Consider the following 19,691-nt stretch of genomic DNA (forward strand, 5'->3'; position numbering starts at 1 on the left):
GTCAATTGTAATCCTGTCATAGATCAAGCTTGGACTTTCCCCGTTCCTCATGTCCATGCCTCCTTCACCGAGACGGTAAGCACAGCTGTTAGACGTTGAAATGCTCATTTCCTTTGTGGGTTTATTATCTATAAGCGTTGGTGATTTGCATTGTCGGCGTGTTTGCGTAAAGTTGGGCCCCTTGAAGCCCCAGTGTTCCGCACCATTCAGATCCCACTTTACATGTGCCAGTCCCTTGAATAACAGAAATGTCTCTGTGAGAGGAAGACGTATGTTGTGCTCCTCTCTCAACAGACCCATTTTATCTTTGCCAGATATACCTGTGAAGAGCACAAGGTCTTGTTGCTTTTGTATTTAAGGTGTTTGCCTTTCAGCTGAAGTAATCGTTCCTGCAGCATCATGCAAATGACTTTGTGGATGACCCCTCATGAGCATTGTCACTGAGGGCCACACTGCTCGTCTCCATTTAATTGAATTGAAAGGCAAAAAGTTGTCACATTTAGATGCAAATGTTGCATGTCCATTAGAGTTGTCACACTTTTCTTCCCAAATCGACCCTGGAGGATTGACTTCTATGCTACTAATGGAAACTGAGCTACTGATGCCTGCTGTAATTTGATCAGTTGGTAGTGAAACCACAAGCCCCCCTCCCCACACCAATGCTGGTTCCATTCGTCCTTTACAACCACTCCCACTCAGCATATCTCAACACCTGCTCTTTAATGAAGGCAAACAGAGAAAGGGGAATAGCCAAATGAAACAAAGACATCCACCAACCCCCTTGGCAGCTGCATGGAAGTAGAAGCAAGGTCATATGACACTGTTGAGCAAAGTCTCCTTGAGTTTTATATAGGCTTACTGCATGTAGTTATATATACAGTACACATGTATATAGACTACTGTTCACACTGTCTCTTGCAGTGACCCTTGGCACAGTATGCGAGGTCCTGTTGTCCTTGTACCATGTACAGTATTTTCTCATGCTGTGTGTTTAACTTGTCAGTCTGTCTGTGCACTACAGCTCACATGATTAATTCTTTGCATGTTCTTGGTATTGAAAGGGATTTCTCTATTTCAAATGTTGAAACACAGTTTAGCTGAGTTTTCCCAGCATTAAGCCATATCAAGCTTAACATATCCTCTTGAAGTTTTTGTCAAGCTATTTTTTGCAAGAATATAATCATTAAAGGTATTCTGATACTATCATCACCACTGATTTGAGCTTTGCATTGTTTAATATCTTTTGACTTTAGTTTCAGTCCCATGCCTGGATTTCAGTGCTGACACTACATGACACACTTTTTTGGTACTTTAAGTGTGAACAAAGCCCTTATTTTCAAGATGCCAGCCTTCTCAAATGTAAAATGTTGTCTAAAACAAAGCAGCAGACAAGTACTTTGTCTAAAAAAAAAAATGCTCTGCAATGATTTAATTGATTATTTGTACAGGAAATCCACGACAATTACTCGACAGTTTACAGTAATCTGTGTTGCCAACACATTTTCAGTTGGTACCAAAATAGTATTGTGGCTTGATACACTCATACCGTGTAAAGTGACATCACTGACATAACCTTCAGTAGTGGTTTGCGTTACTATTATAGCTACATCGCAGGACTGCTTATTGTGGGTAAGGGCATACAGCAATTCTTTGCCAAGTAGTGTGATGGAATTTATTTAATTAATGTTTTAAGATGTTTATTTAGTAACTTAAATGATGCTTTTGGTGGAAGTTGTGAAATGTTAGCTGCATAGCATATTGGAATAGGTTGACCTGCTGACACTTCACACTGTTTAGCAGGTGAATAACCATGCTCTGCTACACCTATATGACAGTCTGTGCCCTGTGTATTTCGGCCATTAGAGGGGTCATCAGGCAGTGTTTGCCCCTCCTTATGATTTAACGCCTGTATTGCGTACTTTTAATGAGGAAGACAAAGTTGGTTTCTGATTGTTTTTTGAATTTAATTATGGATGGAGATCCACTACTTGAAAATGTGGGGACACAAGCACCCTAAATTACCACGTAAACAACGTTTTGTGGATGTGATTTAAGTAAAGGCTCTAGTGTTTTCATGGGAGTGCAGGTTAGATATGGATTGGCCTTTTATATTGCTGATATTGATCGATTGAAAATGCCCAGATCTGCCACATCCAGTTAGTTTGCAGTCATACTGGGGACATAAAGCAGCGTTACATATATGAGAATGTCTGTATTCAACCACAGCTTTCTTTAACTGGAAATATGCACTTGCAGACATAAGATATGGTCTCTTTGGGTTCTGATCTCTGCTTTGCTCCTTGTAGAAAGGGCCCGGCGGTAAGGAGGTGTGAAGGTGAAGAGTGAGAGTTGTCTATTGTTAGTGGCTTTCTTGGCTGTCTTCTGCCACTGCTTTGGCTCTGCTCCAGGCTGGTGTCAGAGGCCTGTAGGTGCTAACTGGGCCACTGTGTCAAGGCCCTTGGGTAAACACAGCAGAGAAGGAGGTGAAAGAGGTACAGGAGGCTTCCCTTTCACTGTAGCCTGCCTGCTTTTCAGTCTGCACAGTCATAGCGCTGCCTGCCAAAATCCCATGTAGTTTATAATAGCATGTGGCCAGGTTGTTTGGCTGCCAAGTCTTCAAACACAAGCTGAGTGTAATCATGTGCTTGTAAGAGGGAGCTACCAGCAGAGGAGGAAGGAAGAAAAAAAGGTCCTGGCTGCTGCCCAGGAAACGTCACATTACACTGAAAGCAATGCGTTCACAGCTCAGCTTCCAGCATTTACATTCTACATTCAGGGTTGGACATCCGCCAAAGTTGTTCACTTCCTGAATCACAATCATCACAAGAAACAAACAGTGAGCAGTGTGTCTGTCAAAGCCTCTGGCTTGTAATCTGAAATGTTGTGCTAGTGTACATACAGTTTCCTAGGGGAAAAACATTATTCCTACTAGCATCAGCAAAGTGCTGTTATGATTGTCTTTTCTTTCAGACAAAATCTGTTCTGCAGATCATGTGTCCAGAGCTGAGATAGCTGCACCTTTCTGGATAAAAGAGTTCTGTGACGTATGTGTTGGTCTGTTTGCATAAAGTAATCAAATTGAACAAGCTAAACAAATAGATGTTGATCACATATTTCAAGAGATGGAATTGAAAATCTGGCTTCAATTCAGTGTTCTTAAAGAAAAAAAAAAAAAAAAAAAGGATATACCCCTGACTTGCATTTGACTCTTATTATCAGTTTATGCATTTAGCTTTATAAAAATTAAATATATTTAAGCTTTTGTAATCAGAAAATGGAATCTCAGATTCTTTTTATAGGTGGTCTTTATCATTGTCAGCAGCACACAAATAACTGGATTTACCTTGTGTTGAATTGAAAGGTTTGTAATGAATCATTTCAGATGACAAAAACACATCGCGCTCTGACTTGTAGCCGATCTGGTTAATAGACAATCACACTGTGAATAGTACTATGGACCATGTCAACTGCAGTCAATAATTTCAAAAGCCGTGTTAGTAAATGATTAAAGAGTGGCACAGAAAATTGAATTACTAACAGCAGGGGCTGTAGTGATTTTAGAGGGTTTTAATAAGAACCATAATGTTGTAGGATGAGAATGTTAGTCTGCTGTTTGATATCTTTAAGTCGGTGTGATGGAGTGCAGAATTTATTTACTTTGCACTTTATTATATGGCATCAGAAAAATGATCTTGCCTCACCATGTCCATCTCAAGAAGGCACTCAGTGTGATTCTCTATATATGAAATTTACATGATGTATATCAGCTTGCAAGGCTCTTTTCTAGCAATCATCAGCATATTAATGTGGAACATGGTTCAATAATGTTTGTGGCAGATTTGGGATGCCCCAACCCCCAGTGGAGCCAGCCTTGATTAGCCAGCCATCTGGTCAAACAAAGACATCTCAGGTTTTCCTGCCCTAAATAAATGTGATTAGAAAACCTGGGGAAGCTCCATGCTTCCAGCACAGGGAGGATGTGTGGTCAGATCATTTGTTTAAAAAAAAAAAAAAAAAAAGTGGGGGCGATGTTTACTGAATGATTAATAGCACAAAATTATTTGCATTTGGAGGCAGCGTTGTTCTCAGCTGATCACAAGTACCTTGGAATAATGCATGTGAACTTAACATGAGTGATGATACGTTTTTATAATTAGACCATCAAATGTAGCTTGTCGTTACAATTCCGGTGCAGTAGGTGGCGGTATGCATCGTAAAGACGCACTTAACACACCTGGTTCACCAGAAGAAGAAGAACAAGAAGCAGACGTAGTAGCAGAACGGATCCAAACACCTCTCGGTACAAATATGTGGGCAAAGAAGTCCAAAAGTGGTTCGAACAACTCTAACTCATCATGTTATATTAGCCTGTGTCTGTATTAACATAGCTGGAAGCTCAACATGTGCAGAGACATTAACTCACGCTGTTAGTAGTGTTAACTGCAGCGCGAGTCCCGTAGCAGCTCGCCCCTGTTAATCAATTACAGTGGCTGCACCGGCAACGGGAGCGGCGCGACAACTCTCTATTTTACGCGGCTCTTCTATTTTTGTTGCGCTATGCTCCCCTACGCGACACTCCAGCAGATAAAAACCACATGAAATAGTGTGCTAAACGAGCACAATGTGTTTTTAAATGAATAAACCATTATCAGAGGTGATATATGATGATTTTTTTTCATGCATTTACCCATGTTTATCCGTGATATTGTGTAAATGTCCGTGGCGGACATTTGAAAGCGAGAAGATGACAATCACTACAGTAAACTTGTAGATAACTCAAATATATGTAATAACTTAGGTGGAAAATGCTTTAACATTTCATGGCTCAGCAAACGGTAAACAACCCCGCTGGCTTCTCTATGTGTCGCTTCCACGCAGTCAGTGGAGCCCAAATGAATACGCCGCGATGCTACACTGACGGGACGCTTACTTTTGCAGCTGGTGGAACCCGGCCGTTACGTTTGCAGCCGGTGGAGCCCGTCCGTAAGGTTCTGGCCCCCCCCCCCACCACCACCACAAATAAATTCCTGTTCTGTGGGAAACACTGTGAACCATGTACTCTGCAAACATCTGCTCACCTGTAATTCTGTAATTGGAAACCCTGTATGGCTTTGCATTTATTGGTTTCACTATTCACTTTATATGTGCGTTTGTTGCTGTTGTATTACATTCAGTACAGTCTGTTTGCTCTGTTATCTATGTCATATCCCTTGCTGCTGCTGCAACAACCCAATTTCCCCATGAGAATCATTACACTTTTATCTTATCTGATCATGTATACTGCACCTCTGTGATGCCTGTGTATGGAATAGACCGAAGTATAGAGTATAAAGCAAGCATTTAATTGGATTCTTTACCACAAGACTATATATGATCAAGTTATCATTAACAGATCAAGAATATATAAAACCAACAATATGCAAAGTTGTCAAGAGCCCATTTTATTTTTCTTCTTCGCATTCATAGGCTGCATCCTTTAAGTGGCCTGTCAGGTGAAGCTAACAGCTGACAGAACATTACCGACTGTGATAGTACCATCGCATATGGATGATTACCACACTATTCAGGACTGCCTTTAAATATAGAATGCCTAGACTTCATGCAGTTTGTCTGTTGTAACAATGAGCACAGCTTATTAGAGCTGCTTATTAGCTACGATTACCCTCCCATGTATTGCAGGCAAGACGTAAAATTCACTCTTTTGTCCACTGGTCAAATGGCTAGTGATTGTTCAGACTTAATTAGCCACTCAGTACATTACCATTGTTGTTTTGGCAGGTGATTGAAGCAAATCTACCAGCCACTTGCATATTTTACTAGCATTTGACTGGCTGCTAGTGCTAATTTTGTGCCCTACATGCAGGCATCATTTATAGTCCGTATTGCTATGGAACATTATTTTGGTGGTCACATACAGGTAAAGTGTTGAGTTAGAAAAACTGCATTCTCATTTTCAAACCACTCAAAAGGTATAATGATGAATGAAAAAACAAGTATGAAGGCACAATTAATAGGGCGGCTTTTAAACTAGTGAATCTGATCACTGCTGGCTAAAATTGGTTGCATAATAATTGCATAACTTCCACAGCATTTATACTCTGAAAGTTTGTTTTCTTAAATTTTGGTTCAATAATTCCCGCACTGACCATGAGTTTGGTCATTCTGTTAAGGTTTCTGGGTGTCTCTGCTGTCTTTTGAGTGTCCAGTAGAGATGTAGTGGCTTGTTGGCCCCTGGAGATGAGCTCCAGATGCGTGACGGTCTGCATCATCCCAAATTGGGTCCCTGGGGGGTACAGGCCTGTCAGAGGTGGAATGCCCCTGCACACTTAACGCTAGCTGAGAGGAAACAGATACCTTTGGCTCTGAACAGAGAAATAGCTCCCTATCGATTAGACTGTACAGAAAGCTGTGAATTGCGCTTATGGTTTGAACATTTGATACAGCAGATTCAGAGAGATAGTCATAACACTAACTCTGATGGAGGAAACCCGGGGAATAACAGGACCGATTTCCCCCACCACCACAAATGCCACACAAAAGAAGTCATTTACCCATCTGACTCCAGGCGCTGTGACCTCTGTCATTTCATATGTAATGAGATGTTATGTGTCCTAATAGCAGTGACGTTTTTTTGTTGATTGTGAATGTATCAAGTTCCCGGCACTGTCAGTATAATGAGAATGTATATAAAGGGCTATCAGGTCTGTGTGATGTCTCCAGCTGCCATTAGCATGGGGATGAAGTGGATGCTTGCTTTTTGAAAGATGTGAGATATGCAAGGTATTTTTAGCCAAAGCTTTTAACCCAGAAGAAACTGCTAATAGCTGCTTTGACCTAAATGCAGCAGTATGGCTTCTTGCTCAAAGCTGCATTGATTACAAGGGGCCCCTAAAAAATAAAATATGGAGATTATGAATTTGTGTCTTTGCAAAATGATATGTGCTTTGCATATTGGAGACAACTGTACACTTCACAGAGCAAAACTAATAGCTTCAAATCAAATTATCCATGAGGGGTTACCAAGGGGGCCCCATGCACGTCTGTGCATAGTTCAGTTGGAAGACTAGTCTCTGCAGTCTAGCTTCTTATGGGCCTGAAACACGACTGGAAAGGGTTAATGTATGGAGTACTGTATGTGGTGGCACAGATGTGATTCACTAAAATGTTTGCTCTGCCTGTGAAAGGGTCTTTGAACCAATGAGTGTGAACTTCTGGCCACACCAGCCTATAAACGTTGCATTTGTGTGAGGCAGCGAAAGGGGCCAGCTAGTGTAATGGGGGATGGGGCCTCTGCCTGTGGAATGTGGTGTCTTGGTGAAAGGGCTGGAGCTGAACAAATGTAGTCAGTTTATTTGGCAAACCAGACTTGCTGGTCACCAACAGACATGTTTACCCAGGAACTAAATATGCAGATCCTCCCCTTTCTTTCAGACATAAGTCTCTCTCTCTCTCTCTCTCTCTCTCTCTCTCTCTCTCTCTCTCTCTCTCTCTTTCTCTCTCTCTTTCTCTCTTTCTCTCTGTCTCTGTCTCTGTCTCTTTGGGTGTGAAATTGGATAAGGTGAAAAAGTGTGTTGATCATTAGAAGTTTTTCTTCTGCATGTGTCTGCCTGTCTGCCTATTTTCATTCTGTCTTTCTATCTGTGCCCCCCCATCTCTTTTTCCTCTGTTTCTTTTTTTCAGCTTTGTAATTGGAGTGATTAATGGAGGGAGGGGTGGTCTTGCCTGAAGGCGTGTTTTTCAGTGGCCTGTTTAGAGGTGCTGAGGCCAGAGCAGGTAGCAACACGTTCTGCCCCTGGACATTTAGCCCCTTGTCCCTGCCACTTTGTCTGCTCCCTCAAAAGCCAGAAATCTCTTCCAGCTACAAACATGACTGGACTGCCAGCCAGCTCTCGTATGATATGTGACCCTGTTTTTTTTTATGCTCCTTAATAATTCTTAATGAGAGCAGAGAATCAGTAGTGGATCTGTTTGTAAGCAGGATGTCAACCATATGTTCCCCAGTACCAGTGAGATTTACTTCCCTGTTGTCGCACATGGAATTACGATTAGCGCAAGCCTTTGTTGGTGGTAGCGCATAGAGAGCTCACCATGATATCTTTACAGTAGTTAGCAGATAAAGGACGCCATCCGCTCAGCCCCACTCCCAATGCACCTGCCCCTCACCCATCAACCCCTCCCCGCTGCACGAGCCACTATAAATGATTCTTGGAGCCCTGCTGTGGGATCAAGGCCCCAATTATTTGATTTGGATTAGAGATTGCTGCCCCCCACAATGTTCGTTTTTACAGGCATGCTGAGAGGAAGCACATTCGCTTTCTTTGGAAGACTTAAACTAAAGTCATCGCAGCTCTTGTTCTCCAGTAGATGAGGAAACAGGCTTACTGCTGTAGTAATCTGCATTAATCAGAGATCCAGTTCTCTTCACAAATAAATATACAAAGCAACCTGTGTCACATTTTAGAAAAATTGTTATGGCTTTACTAGTGAAGTGTACAAAAAAGCAAGTTTAACTACTGAGCATGTGTGTTGCCGCTTGTCTGGCTACTCACCATTTATCACTATTGTTGGCTGCGATCCAGAATTCTACTAGAGGCCTTGATTGTGATTAAATTACTGCCGCTGTGTCTGTTTAAAAGATTTCCTTTGCTGAACTGTTTTGACAGGCAGCAATTTGGCTAAAAAAGATTAGTCCAGGAATGAGATGTTAAGAGTACCTGTGGGATGAGAGGGGCTCTCCTCTTATTGTGAGGTCCTGTTACTGGTGTACAGGAATGTTGGTGAATTTCACTACTCACCCTCCCGCCTGTGTCTGTATTCTGACAGAGCTCGCACTGAGAGCACAGTGACATTTTGTTACTCTTGATTTACTAGCTGGGGTTGCTATGGGGATTTTGTTTGTCTGTGCGTGTTTGCAGTTTTTGAGGATAGGTGTGGCTGTTTACACTGTCTTTTTTTGTAGATAACTGCAATTTGATGAGGGTTTGCCATGGAAACCTTCGCTGTGTTAGTCAAAGTTAGTTGTCTTGTTGGAGGTGAAGGGGTTAGGTCACCATGGAAGCTGTGATCCTGCCCTCATCTCAGTTTCCCTGGCGTGGCGGTAGATGACTGAGGATGATGAGTATTGACGTGTGCTGTGAGATTGCGTCCGGAGGGGGCTGGGGACTTCCCTGTGTTTGCACATCCAGTGCTATCGATTTGCCTCCTGTTCAATGACTGTGGCCCAGGGGACTTGGTCTGCAGCATGGAGCTGTGTAGGGTGGGACACAGAGAGCCGTGACGGTAGCTCAGAGTGTGAAGACAGGGGTTAGGGGCATGGCTCAGGGCTAACGGGCCTCTAATATGGCACGTGCCTCTCTTCATTAGGTCTTGTTTAGTCTGCAGGATTAAACTGGCAGGCTGCAAAACAACAACTGTTTTCCGGTCTGCTCCACATATCAGATGTGTCAGTTGTTTATTTCTGCCATCCCACCAGTCAGATTCATCCAGCCTGTCATCAAGAGTATAAAAATGACCTTCTTCACACAGGTATATCGCTGCTTATACACTGTGAAATTGGCTGCTTACCTTTTATAAAGCATGTGTGAAAATGTACTCAATCCAGTTTTCCCCCTGCTTTTATTATCTAGAAGTGATTCCTAAAGTGGGTCTAACACAGCACGAATTTCCTTAGCTCCATGGCTGCTACTTGAGCCCACTCAACCCTCTGCTGGAAACGTGAAGGCAAATCACATGATGCTTTTATTAAGAACAAGCCTCTTCATCTAATAACAGCTCCACTATCAAATTGGAGAAGTGCTGTCAACATCCTGAGCAATCAATGCCATCCATCCCCCACTCCCCAAGCAGCAGCCATTAACCCTTCTTGTTCCAGCATGCCTGGCCTCACTAAAATGGTGGCTCTACTCCAGACATCTTTCTATAATGGCTGCGTAGAATTACCCCCAAGCTATGCATCGACATTCAAGTAGGAGTGTGTTGCGTAGTTTGTCCGGTGCAGATGGAGGGATATGCAAAGAATGTCAACTTGTTGCAGTCAGAACGTAGTCCACTGTATTGTACGGGAGTAATGGCTCTTGAAAACACAATCCAAATGTATGAATTTCACAACTGGTGCACTCAAAATTCAGTGTTTCAGAAAAAGGCTTCCTTATCTGAAAAAGAAACATAATTTTTGAGGACATGTAACTGTACAAATTAATGGACTGACAGCACTATTGTCAGAATAACAAGTGGTCACCACCTTGATAACCCACATGAACCTCAACTGCCCACATGAACCTCAACCTCAACTGCGCCCCCCCCCCCCCCGTTTGGTCATCTACCTTATTCTTATCCCTGATTTGGCGCTGCGCCAGTCAGTCACGTATGGCCATAATGTGATTAGGCCACCCACTGCCTGGCCAGTAAACTTGCTAACAGCATGAGAGAGAGACAGAGAGGAAACATGGGCTGCTTAAACATATGAAGGCTTCTGTTCATCCTACACCCAGCACAAACACACACCGGCATACGCAGGCAACACACGTGCACGTACACACAGACATACTTACTGCTATATTTGAATATTCTTATTTCATTTGACCTAACTGAATTTAAGTTTGGATAAATTTACTCACAAATATCTGGCTGTAAGACATATTAATGAGGATGCATCAATTTATCAGCCGCACATTGGCATTGGCCGATATTTGCCTTGTTGACTACCACTGGCCTATCAGCAAATAAGAAGGCATTCAGCGATGGCAGTGGCCGTTTTTATCTGTCATGTCGCAACACTTTTACGGAGGCATAATAGCAGGGCTGGATGCTAACTGGGACAAACCAGGATGCCGCTGGGACAAAAGGACACAGTAAATTCACTGTTGACACATCAGGAGACATACCCTGTTGTTTCCTTGATAATGCTATATTGTGAACATCAAATCTGTGCAGACGGAAGTTGCATTGAGTTTGTTATGATGCCTTCACGCTCTGATCAGTAAAAATTAGTATCAGGTAAAGGTAAGTTTGAAGGAGAAATTTGTGATGTTTTCACACACATATTAACAGCTATTAAGAAGCAGTTATAATAATAATAATAATAATAAGATACAGTTTTTCATGGAAAGATGGTTATTTTAAAGGTTGTTTCATAAATGTGTATGACTGAATTTCTTCAGACACAAAGTCAGTAGTGTAATGAAGAGCAGACTCTGAAACAATTTTGTTTTTGTTTTGTTTTTTATGATAGAGATGTCTTTATTTCCCTTGCACAAAATGAGGAATAAAATAAACAATATAAACCAAATTAATAACCAAAAAAACATCTCAGTTAGTTTTCTTCTGTCTTCCATTGGCTGTTGGCAAAATTCTTATTTTAAACCTAGTTATTGGCACAATTTCATGGTGCATCACCACATGTTAAAAAAAAGTTTTAAAAATCTATACTGCAGTAACAAAGGCATTTAAATGCTCATACATAAACATAAGGACATGTGCTTTAAACATTTGATTTGTGAATGATTATCAGGCAAGCCAAGCCCTCTACGCCCCTGTCATGAATGTATCTAGGGTGTGGGAATTTCTTTTTTTAAAGAAGTCATTTCTGGGTGGAGCGCTGGATGTGATGAAGGGGCTGAGGTGACTGATCATAAGGAGTGGTCCCAAAACATCAGTATCCACTCTAACTTGACAAAAAGCAACATAGTGTTAACATTCCTCAGCTGACCAAGGTCCCAATTCAAGAGCCAACATGTCTATTCATGGTTAACGGCTTCTATGTTCCAATTACTGTGCTTTTTTTGAACTGGCTTGAGAAATGCAACTGAGCTTATAACAAGTGCGTGAAAACAAGTGACAGCTGAATAACTCTCTGAGACCCAATCACATGCAATCATTGACAGTTGTCTCAACAGTCCCATTGGTTTTGAGATCCAAAAGTTTAATATTAACAGCGTAGACGTCAAGTGAACCACAAAGAGCAGACACTTTTTTGTTGCAGACACCTGCTTGGTTGATACAAGTTGCGTTGGTTAAGGCTGTTGGTTGAAATAATTGATAATTCTGAAGTCTCTCCCTGTTTCGTATTTTGTGCTTCCACATATATTCAGTACCACAGTACTTTGGTTTTATCTTTCCTCCCAGCTATCCTTGTCATTATACCAGCCACTTGGCATTAGCTTGCCCTTTACCCTTGAAGAGGGCAAACTGACCTTGTTCAGTACAAGAGAGCACTCCACCGTTATATCAAAAGTGATATGACTTTTGTAGCATCATGTGACTTTTGGCTGAACGCTGGAGAACGTTTTGTACTGAACGAGGATTAAAGGCTTGGCCCCTGTAAGTGCATTGACTGTACATGAAATCTGTACATGTTATACATGATCAGTGAGAGTACAAGTTCTAAATATCAGTGATTTCGTTCATTTGAAAATGGGACCTAAATGTTCCAGTTTTTAAACAAACCTCGCTGACCTTGCCCACTTAAGAAAATGCAGTTACAGCTAAGAAAAGTGTGGTGCAGGAAGCCAAAGCCTGACACTGACTGGACACTGGTGTTCTGTCACATTAGACCTTTGTTCTTGATGTTAGGAACATCTTGACCCCTGCACTCCCATAACACAGAGTGTCCCTCTGGGTGGCATGAGTGTGTGTTTGTGTGTGTGGGTGTGCAAGTGGTTTGTGTGTAAACACGTCTGTATTCACCTAACAATCCCAAGGCCAGTAACCCAGCAGCTACTGACAGCTCCTCTACAGTTACATCTGATTCTGGTGAGCTGGGAGTGAATTCTGTTGTTGGCAGGCTTATAGTAATTTACTTTGGATAAGAGCCAGAGAGATCTGTTAAATTATTTCATGTATTAGCTAGACCTTATAAACCACTAAACACAGCTGATCAGTTATTACCAGTAGCACTATCAGACAGTGTGTCCTGTACGTACACATACAGATCATACTGTTGTTGTAAATATCCTCTGTAAGTACCATTTGATTATAAGAGATCAAATGATGATCAAATACACTGACACACACAGTTATAAACTGTTATTAATATTCTGTACATAGAAGTTGAATTAGAAATTAGATTAGAAAAGTGCACTTAACTTGCTAACAAGCAGAATGATGTGTTTCCCATGCAGCTTTATGGCTCCTTGTTTGGTTACCATCAGTAAGGTTACACATTGTCGACCCCGGGGCCATTGAAAAGGGAACATTAACACGTATAAAAGGTGCCGAATGCAAAGTTTTTTTCATGCAAGAACAAGCATTTGAGATTATACATTGCTGCAATCCGAATTATCTGCTGTTATAATCATTTATAATGGTTTAAAGGTTAACAGAGGTGGTCTAATTGTGTGCAAAGGTCTGTAAGGTCTTCAGTGTTCTGTACCATATATTTACCTTCACGTGACAATACTGTTGTATCTGTATGACATACTGTATATAATGTAAGTTGACGGCGAAATGCATTTTGATAAGGAAGGAGCTGTGTTTGTGAACTTATTTAAATGCAGTATATCTGCTGAGAAGCCAACAGGAGAAAATAAAACCCTTTTTTGAAAAGTGATTGAACTCTCACTTTTTAGAGGATAGTAATCTAATGTCTTTGAGGATTTGAACATTGGACTTCAAATATTAGTTTTTCCACACTGACAGCGTAGCATTTTGAAACTAGACTTTTCGTGTTAGTTTGAGAGGGAAAATACATTTTTGTCTTTCACCTTTATTGATGTTGTTAGTATGCAAGTTAATTTCCACCCTTATATTGGTTTATATTTTGGACACTTTTGTTGTTTTAAAGAGAGAGTGTTAGCTCATTTTGTAACAAAAGTCCTGATGTTTTTAACTCTACCCTGACGCATAGCATTAGCAGTGGGTTTGCAAGTTGATGGCTGATGAGTATTTGTTTAGAGAGCATGAATGTTGACAACCGTTACACATACAGAGAGTGAGAGGGTGAAAATGACTTGCTCTCAGGGGCCTTGACAACCTTTGCCCTCCCGGCTCTCGTTTCAGGCCTTGTAATTGCCACTGACCAATGGGCTCCCGTTTGAAACTAGACCCAGGGCTGCAGCTATTAACGTCCCCCTCCAAACGGATCTTGTTTTGATTCCTGATGCTTTTATAGGTTTTGTCTTTAGGAGACATTCCTGGTCGGCACATACCGTGCACCCCTTTCTGCCCCTATTTTCCTTCCTTCCCGTCTTGTGGGGCCATTGCCCCCCTCTCTCCACTCACAAACATACACACAGCCATGATCAGCCTTTGCACATGTGTGGGTGTGTGTGTATGTGTGTGCGCACGCTAGGGCTACTGACCAGCCCACCCTCCCCTGGCCCCTCCTGACAGCCAGCTATACTCCATGAACTTGGCCACCCGTCACAGCTGCGTTAAGATTGAGGGATGGGGGGCCCTTGTATCCAGCTGGGTCGGAAGACATGGGTGGGGGCAGGGCAGGCCCAGATGCAGATGGTTTAGGTCAAATGGAGATGTTTGAGGATGAAGGGGGAGGGGGACACAGGAGCTCAGGGGCACAATAACTCCAGAGGTTACTCCTCCAACCTCTGGAAAAATGCACTCTTGGAGTTTGGGTATATATTAGTTTTCATATGTTTGTTTTGCTGAATGTTGGTGGCTGTTGGAACTAGCTTGGAGTTTGCTTCAAATTTTTTGAGCCCCACGTGATATTTTGACCTGATGGGATCTTTGTAGCTAAAAAATCTAATGAACACATATTAGTGAAAAATCTTTGAGGTTAAAGTCCATTCTTTTGAATTGCAAATGTGCATCTACAATGAAATCAGGAAATGTCCTCTCTTCAGGGACCTTGTTGCATGACATGAGCCCTACTCTCTCTCCCCACACCTGTCTGTATCTCTACCGTCACAATCCGAGTTGAAATGCCACAAGAATAGTCATATTAATAGATAATTATGTTACTTTTGAAAGACTTAATGACACTTAATGATATGAGAACCCTGCACACTTGATCCTCTCTGTGTTTGTTTGTAGCAACTTTCTATTTGTTTATTGACCTTATCTGTGCCTTCTCTCTTGTCTGTTGTAGAATGGGAGTGCAGGCTGGGCGGATGAGGCTGACAGTAGCAGAGGAAGAGGAGAGGCCTCCAGAGACTTTGCTAAGGTAAGGGTTTGGAAACTGTTCACCAGGTGGCTTCAGTGGGTTCAACCATTGAACAAACAAAAGCCTTTGCGCCATTTACATAACATTCATTCTTATGAAAGGCAAACTAGTGGAATTTGTGAATAGATCAACCCTTTGACACACTCCAAATGCAGAGCTGTACATATATTTTTATGACCCTGAAAATCCAAGCTGTCAAGAACTAGCACTGACCAAGACTGCAGGCTCATCACTTCCGTTAAAAAGTTGCACCTGAACACCACAAAGATAACAGCCAACGGTCAGCTGGCTGTTGACATGCATGTATGTTCTGTGCCTATGTGAGAGGAAATGACAAGTCAGTATTTGCACTACAAAAAGCACTGCAGAGACAAACAAAACTAAATAGCCAACAGTTTTCACACTGCTGTTAATATGATTGATCAGATAGAGAATATGTCCGGTAAAAATGCAGTTGAAAGATTTTTTTATGTTTTGTACTGGCATCGTCAGCTTGTGGTCTTATTTTGAAAAAAGGAAAGAATACACTGTTGCCTCTAGTGCCAATTTAGCACGCTGAACGTGCCATACAAATAGAGCCTAATAAGTTTCTGTCTTCTCCTTCAGTTGTATGAACTGGACAATGACCCCAAAAGGAAGGAGTTTTTGGATGACCTCTTCACCTTCATGCAGAAACGAGGTACGAGTACTCTCCAGAAATCCACAGTATTTAAAGCAGCCGCTCCTCACTTGGACTCTGGAATCACATACACTTTCTTTTATTTGTGTGAGATCCAGCAGATTGGCATGCACTTTATTATATTAATATTATATTATATATATATATATATAAATATTGGATTTTGAGTTGGGATTTACGTGAAATTCAAATGAGTTTTCTAAGGACATTAGGGTTCTTTTCTATAAACATTTTCTTTATTTTCTAAATACAATACAAACATTTCAGTTTGGCGAAAATAGAGTTGTTGTGAAAGTATATTTTGTCAATGGGTTCCTGACTGAAAACATCTGGTTTCAGTTCTATGGTTTCAATTCAGTATCATTTTTAAATTCAAAACTACATTCTGTAACTCGCAGGACATATATAGTGTTTCACCTTTGCAATAAGAATTGCTGTTAAGATTTGCCACAAATGTGACATTGGTCGGAGTTGATTCTCCTCCTTCTGCCTATGTGGAAAAGCAAATACCACACGACTTCCATTTCTTAAGAGTCATTTCCTGTCTCTGTGTGAGGAGGGGTTTCTCTTTTTTTTTAGAGAGCATCTGGAATTTCACTGTAGATTGGTGTTATGCCTACAGCACAAATGGTTTATTCAGTCATTCAACTGTTGGAGACTCTACAAACTGAGCAATGATAAAAGTACAGATACTTTAGTTCTCTCCCTTGTGGCTTTGGCGTTCCAAATACATTTGCTTCTCCCAAGTTTGCTATGTCACTGATCAACTCAAAAAACATGCTGTAACTCTCACTGGCTAAGAAATCCTTTACTAATTCCCCTCCCTGGAGTAAAGGCTTTAAAGGGTCAGCAGGTGAGATCTGCCCCCGTTGATCCTGTGGTTCTGCAGTATCAGAGTCAAGCGGATCTGGCACTGGCCTAACTTATTTAGTTGGCCAACAGCCGGGGAGGCTCAGCTGACCGCGTGCTGCTTTGACACTGCCTACAAGACCCCTCTGACCAAGGGAGATAATGCACTTAGGCTTCTATCAGACAAATCTGTTGCCAAGCAAGTTACATGGCTTGAGCAATACCTCCCAAGGTGAATCACAATGTTATTACAGTGGTGCATACTTTACATTATGTTTTGGCAGGCTATGATGGGTGATGATGGTCTTTGAGCATGTGTGTGGTTCATGCTTCATTATGTTTTGTCACAGGCTATGATGGGTGACACGATACGTATGCGAGTGTGTATGTGAGTCATAGTTTGTTTTGTCAGACTGTGACGGATGATGATGATGGTGCGTAAATTTGTGTAGATGGGTCCATTTGCATTGACGTGCATGTGTGTGCTTGTATGCATATGTTGGCTCACATTCACAAGAGAAGCAGCTTCTGAGGGTCTGGTCTGGCCTTAGCACCCGGGGGTCTTGTTTGGAGGGTGATGAATTAAGCCGAGTCAGCGAGAGGGAGGGACAGGATCTGTCAGGGCCCTGTTAGCATCTCTGTCCAGTGGCAGACGCTGGGAGTGGTTGGCTGACCCTTTACTCACGCTGGTCAGACAGAGAAATCCATCAAGCTGACTAAAATGCCACCTGACGGCAGATAACTGGCTGATTGCAGCGTACCGTGTCACATTATTTTCACTAAATTTGTCTTTACTTATAGCAGGAAGAAATAGGTTGACTTTGAAGTGAAAAAAAAACTGTCCTCTTTATTTTCTCATTGTTGTGTTTTAAGTAAAACAAATATGGAATGTATTATAATATAGATTTGAAAAGAGAGAAAGAAATAAGCTTTTAAAATCATCCCACCTCAAAGCAAAGAAAACAAAATTCACTGATAACAAATTGAAAACTAGAACTCTATGTTAAACCCAGAAATATAGAAACTAGAACTAGAAAGAATTAGAAAAGTAATTTACATTTTGACTAACTTGTTTAGCTAAATTACATTTCCAGAGTGAATTATAGTGAGTGCAACTGGAATGGGCTTGCATAGATCAAGTTCCTGTATCATCATCATTACATGTGACCAGTGGTGAGGGATTGCAAGGGGTCAGTGGCCGACAACAGTTGAAACAAATGTTACTGTGTCTCCAGAGAGCTCATCTATAATACAGAAGTGTGAGGCAGAGGAAAAAGAATATGGTGAGAGATTGAAGTAGGTTTGTTTTCATTTGGAAAAAGTGAAAGAGCACCAGAAAATAGTCATAGTTATTACTGGTAGGCTGGAAATTGAAGTGCCATGGCTGCACTGTGCGGCAGATAAGGATGTAAGATATGACAGGGCCATTGCTATTGACATTAGGTAACTGTTGTGCAGGAGGGTAGGGTATAATTTCAGCTACTCTAGAGTGAGTTCTTCACCCCTCCCTTGAGACGAAAGCACTTGGCTGACCTGCTGTCTCTTAAACCAGGATTCTAATCACAGGGAACAAATTGCTTGGTTGTATTCCCTTTTTACTGTTAGTGCCAAGAGTATAAAAGATGAAGAGCAAGCCTTGCTAAGCTCTTGTTAATGGCACCCTCTAATTACAGAGCGTATGCCTCATTCCATTTCACCTCATAGATATGGGTTCGAGATTATTGCACTCTTTTTAAAAAATGAAACAGTGTTCAGAGAGCCTTTTTAATTTAATGTCTCTGTGTGAAAGAAGGGGGATAGGTGAAATGGCAGCCTCTTCATTTGACTAATTTCACAGGCTGACTGCTTAAAAATACTACCTCATCTTGTGAAGCCGATTGGTTGGAGAAAGACAAATGGTGAAGTGCTTTTCCCACCTCATCGTGGGGCCTCCAGGCCTTGAGAGGAAAGCAACAGCGGAAGGAAAACTTACGAGGGATTCCCATTTCCTGCCTTTGCGCTTAAAAACAGGCACGTGTGTGTGTGTGTGTGTTAATGGTTGAGGAATTTTAGCAGCTGTCCTAAAGACTGTCTGTGCGTAAAGGGGCCCATTGATGGGCTCTGCATCACAGACATGGCAGAAGATACATGTACAAACCTTTACTTCCTTGGCTCTTATTTCTTTGCTACAACATCCATTGCTGGATCCCTTTCGCTTTCACCATTCACCTTTGTTCTGTTGGTTGCTCGTAATTTTAAAGACGAAGCTCAGCCTTATCCTCCTTGAGAACCTCCTGGCATTCACTGTAGATAAAAACGTCAGCTAATGGCTTGACATGTAAATGTAATGTAAATGCGCTCGGGCTGCTCATGTTGGAAAAGTGTGGGTGGGGGATATTATCCTTCATGAGTAGCGCCGACATCACTGTTCATCATATCCATTACAGGTTTTGCTGTTTCACGCCCACTGGGAGTGCAGAGAAAAGCTTTGACGCCATTAACCACCTCAAAGGTTTCGATTAAGCAGATGGGTGAATGTTTGTTTTGGCTTGACACCCGGCCACTTTCTCATTTGGGACGGGGGTTTGGGGCAGGAGGTGGGGTTATGAAGAGGTAATCGAGGGGGGGAGCGGTGAATGAGGCTGCGGGAGCTACGGGCACGCAATAAAGGAAAAAAAAAGAGGAAGAAAATAAAAGAGTGATGCAGCCAACTGCCTGTCAGCGCTGTCCACTTGAGATGATTAATGGCCACAGGCTGTGATGGACAGAGCCAGAGAGAGAGGCTCCTGTTCAGTGAAATCACCAGTCGAGAAAGGAGGGGGTAACGGGGGGGTAAAGACAAGTGTTTTAGCTCCTTCTACTCCAGCCAGAGAACCCCACACGTTGCGGTCAGCAAAGGCTAGATCCATCCCAGTGTGACACACTTAATGGGAAGTGTAGATTCAGCTTAAGAGGGACCACATGGTGTTCTATCGCTGCTTTGGAGTTATTTTAGGGGAAAATCCCTGCGTAGTAGATTTAGGTCTGTTAATAGTAATAAAGTGGTAAGCCAGACTTGTCTGT

General features: G+C 41.9%; 1 protein-coding gene across 4 annotated transcripts in view; it reads left to right on the forward strand.

Moving 5' to 3' along the window:
- LOC125899459 (AT-rich interactive domain-containing protein 3B-like) overlaps positions 1 to 19,691 on the forward strand; it is a 58,935-nt gene that overhangs the window by 13,040 nt on the left and 26,204 nt on the right. For all 4 annotated transcript variants that reach the window (XM_049593836.1, XM_049593843.1, XM_049593851.1 and 1 more), the window contains exons 3-4: positions 15,047 to 15,121; positions 15,728 to 15,800. In XM_049593836.1, the coding sequence (XP_049449793.1) occupies positions 15,047 to 15,121; positions 15,728 to 15,800 (148 nt within the window). The remainder of the gene's footprint in view (positions 1 to 15,046; positions 15,122 to 15,727; positions 15,801 to 19,691) is intronic.

This window comes from Epinephelus fuscoguttatus, linkage group LG2 (genome assembly GCF_011397635.1).
Source record: "Epinephelus fuscoguttatus linkage group LG2, E.fuscoguttatus.final_Chr_v1".
In the NCBI taxonomy this organism is placed as follows: Eukaryota; Metazoa; Chordata; class Actinopteri; order Perciformes; family Serranidae; genus Epinephelus; species Epinephelus fuscoguttatus.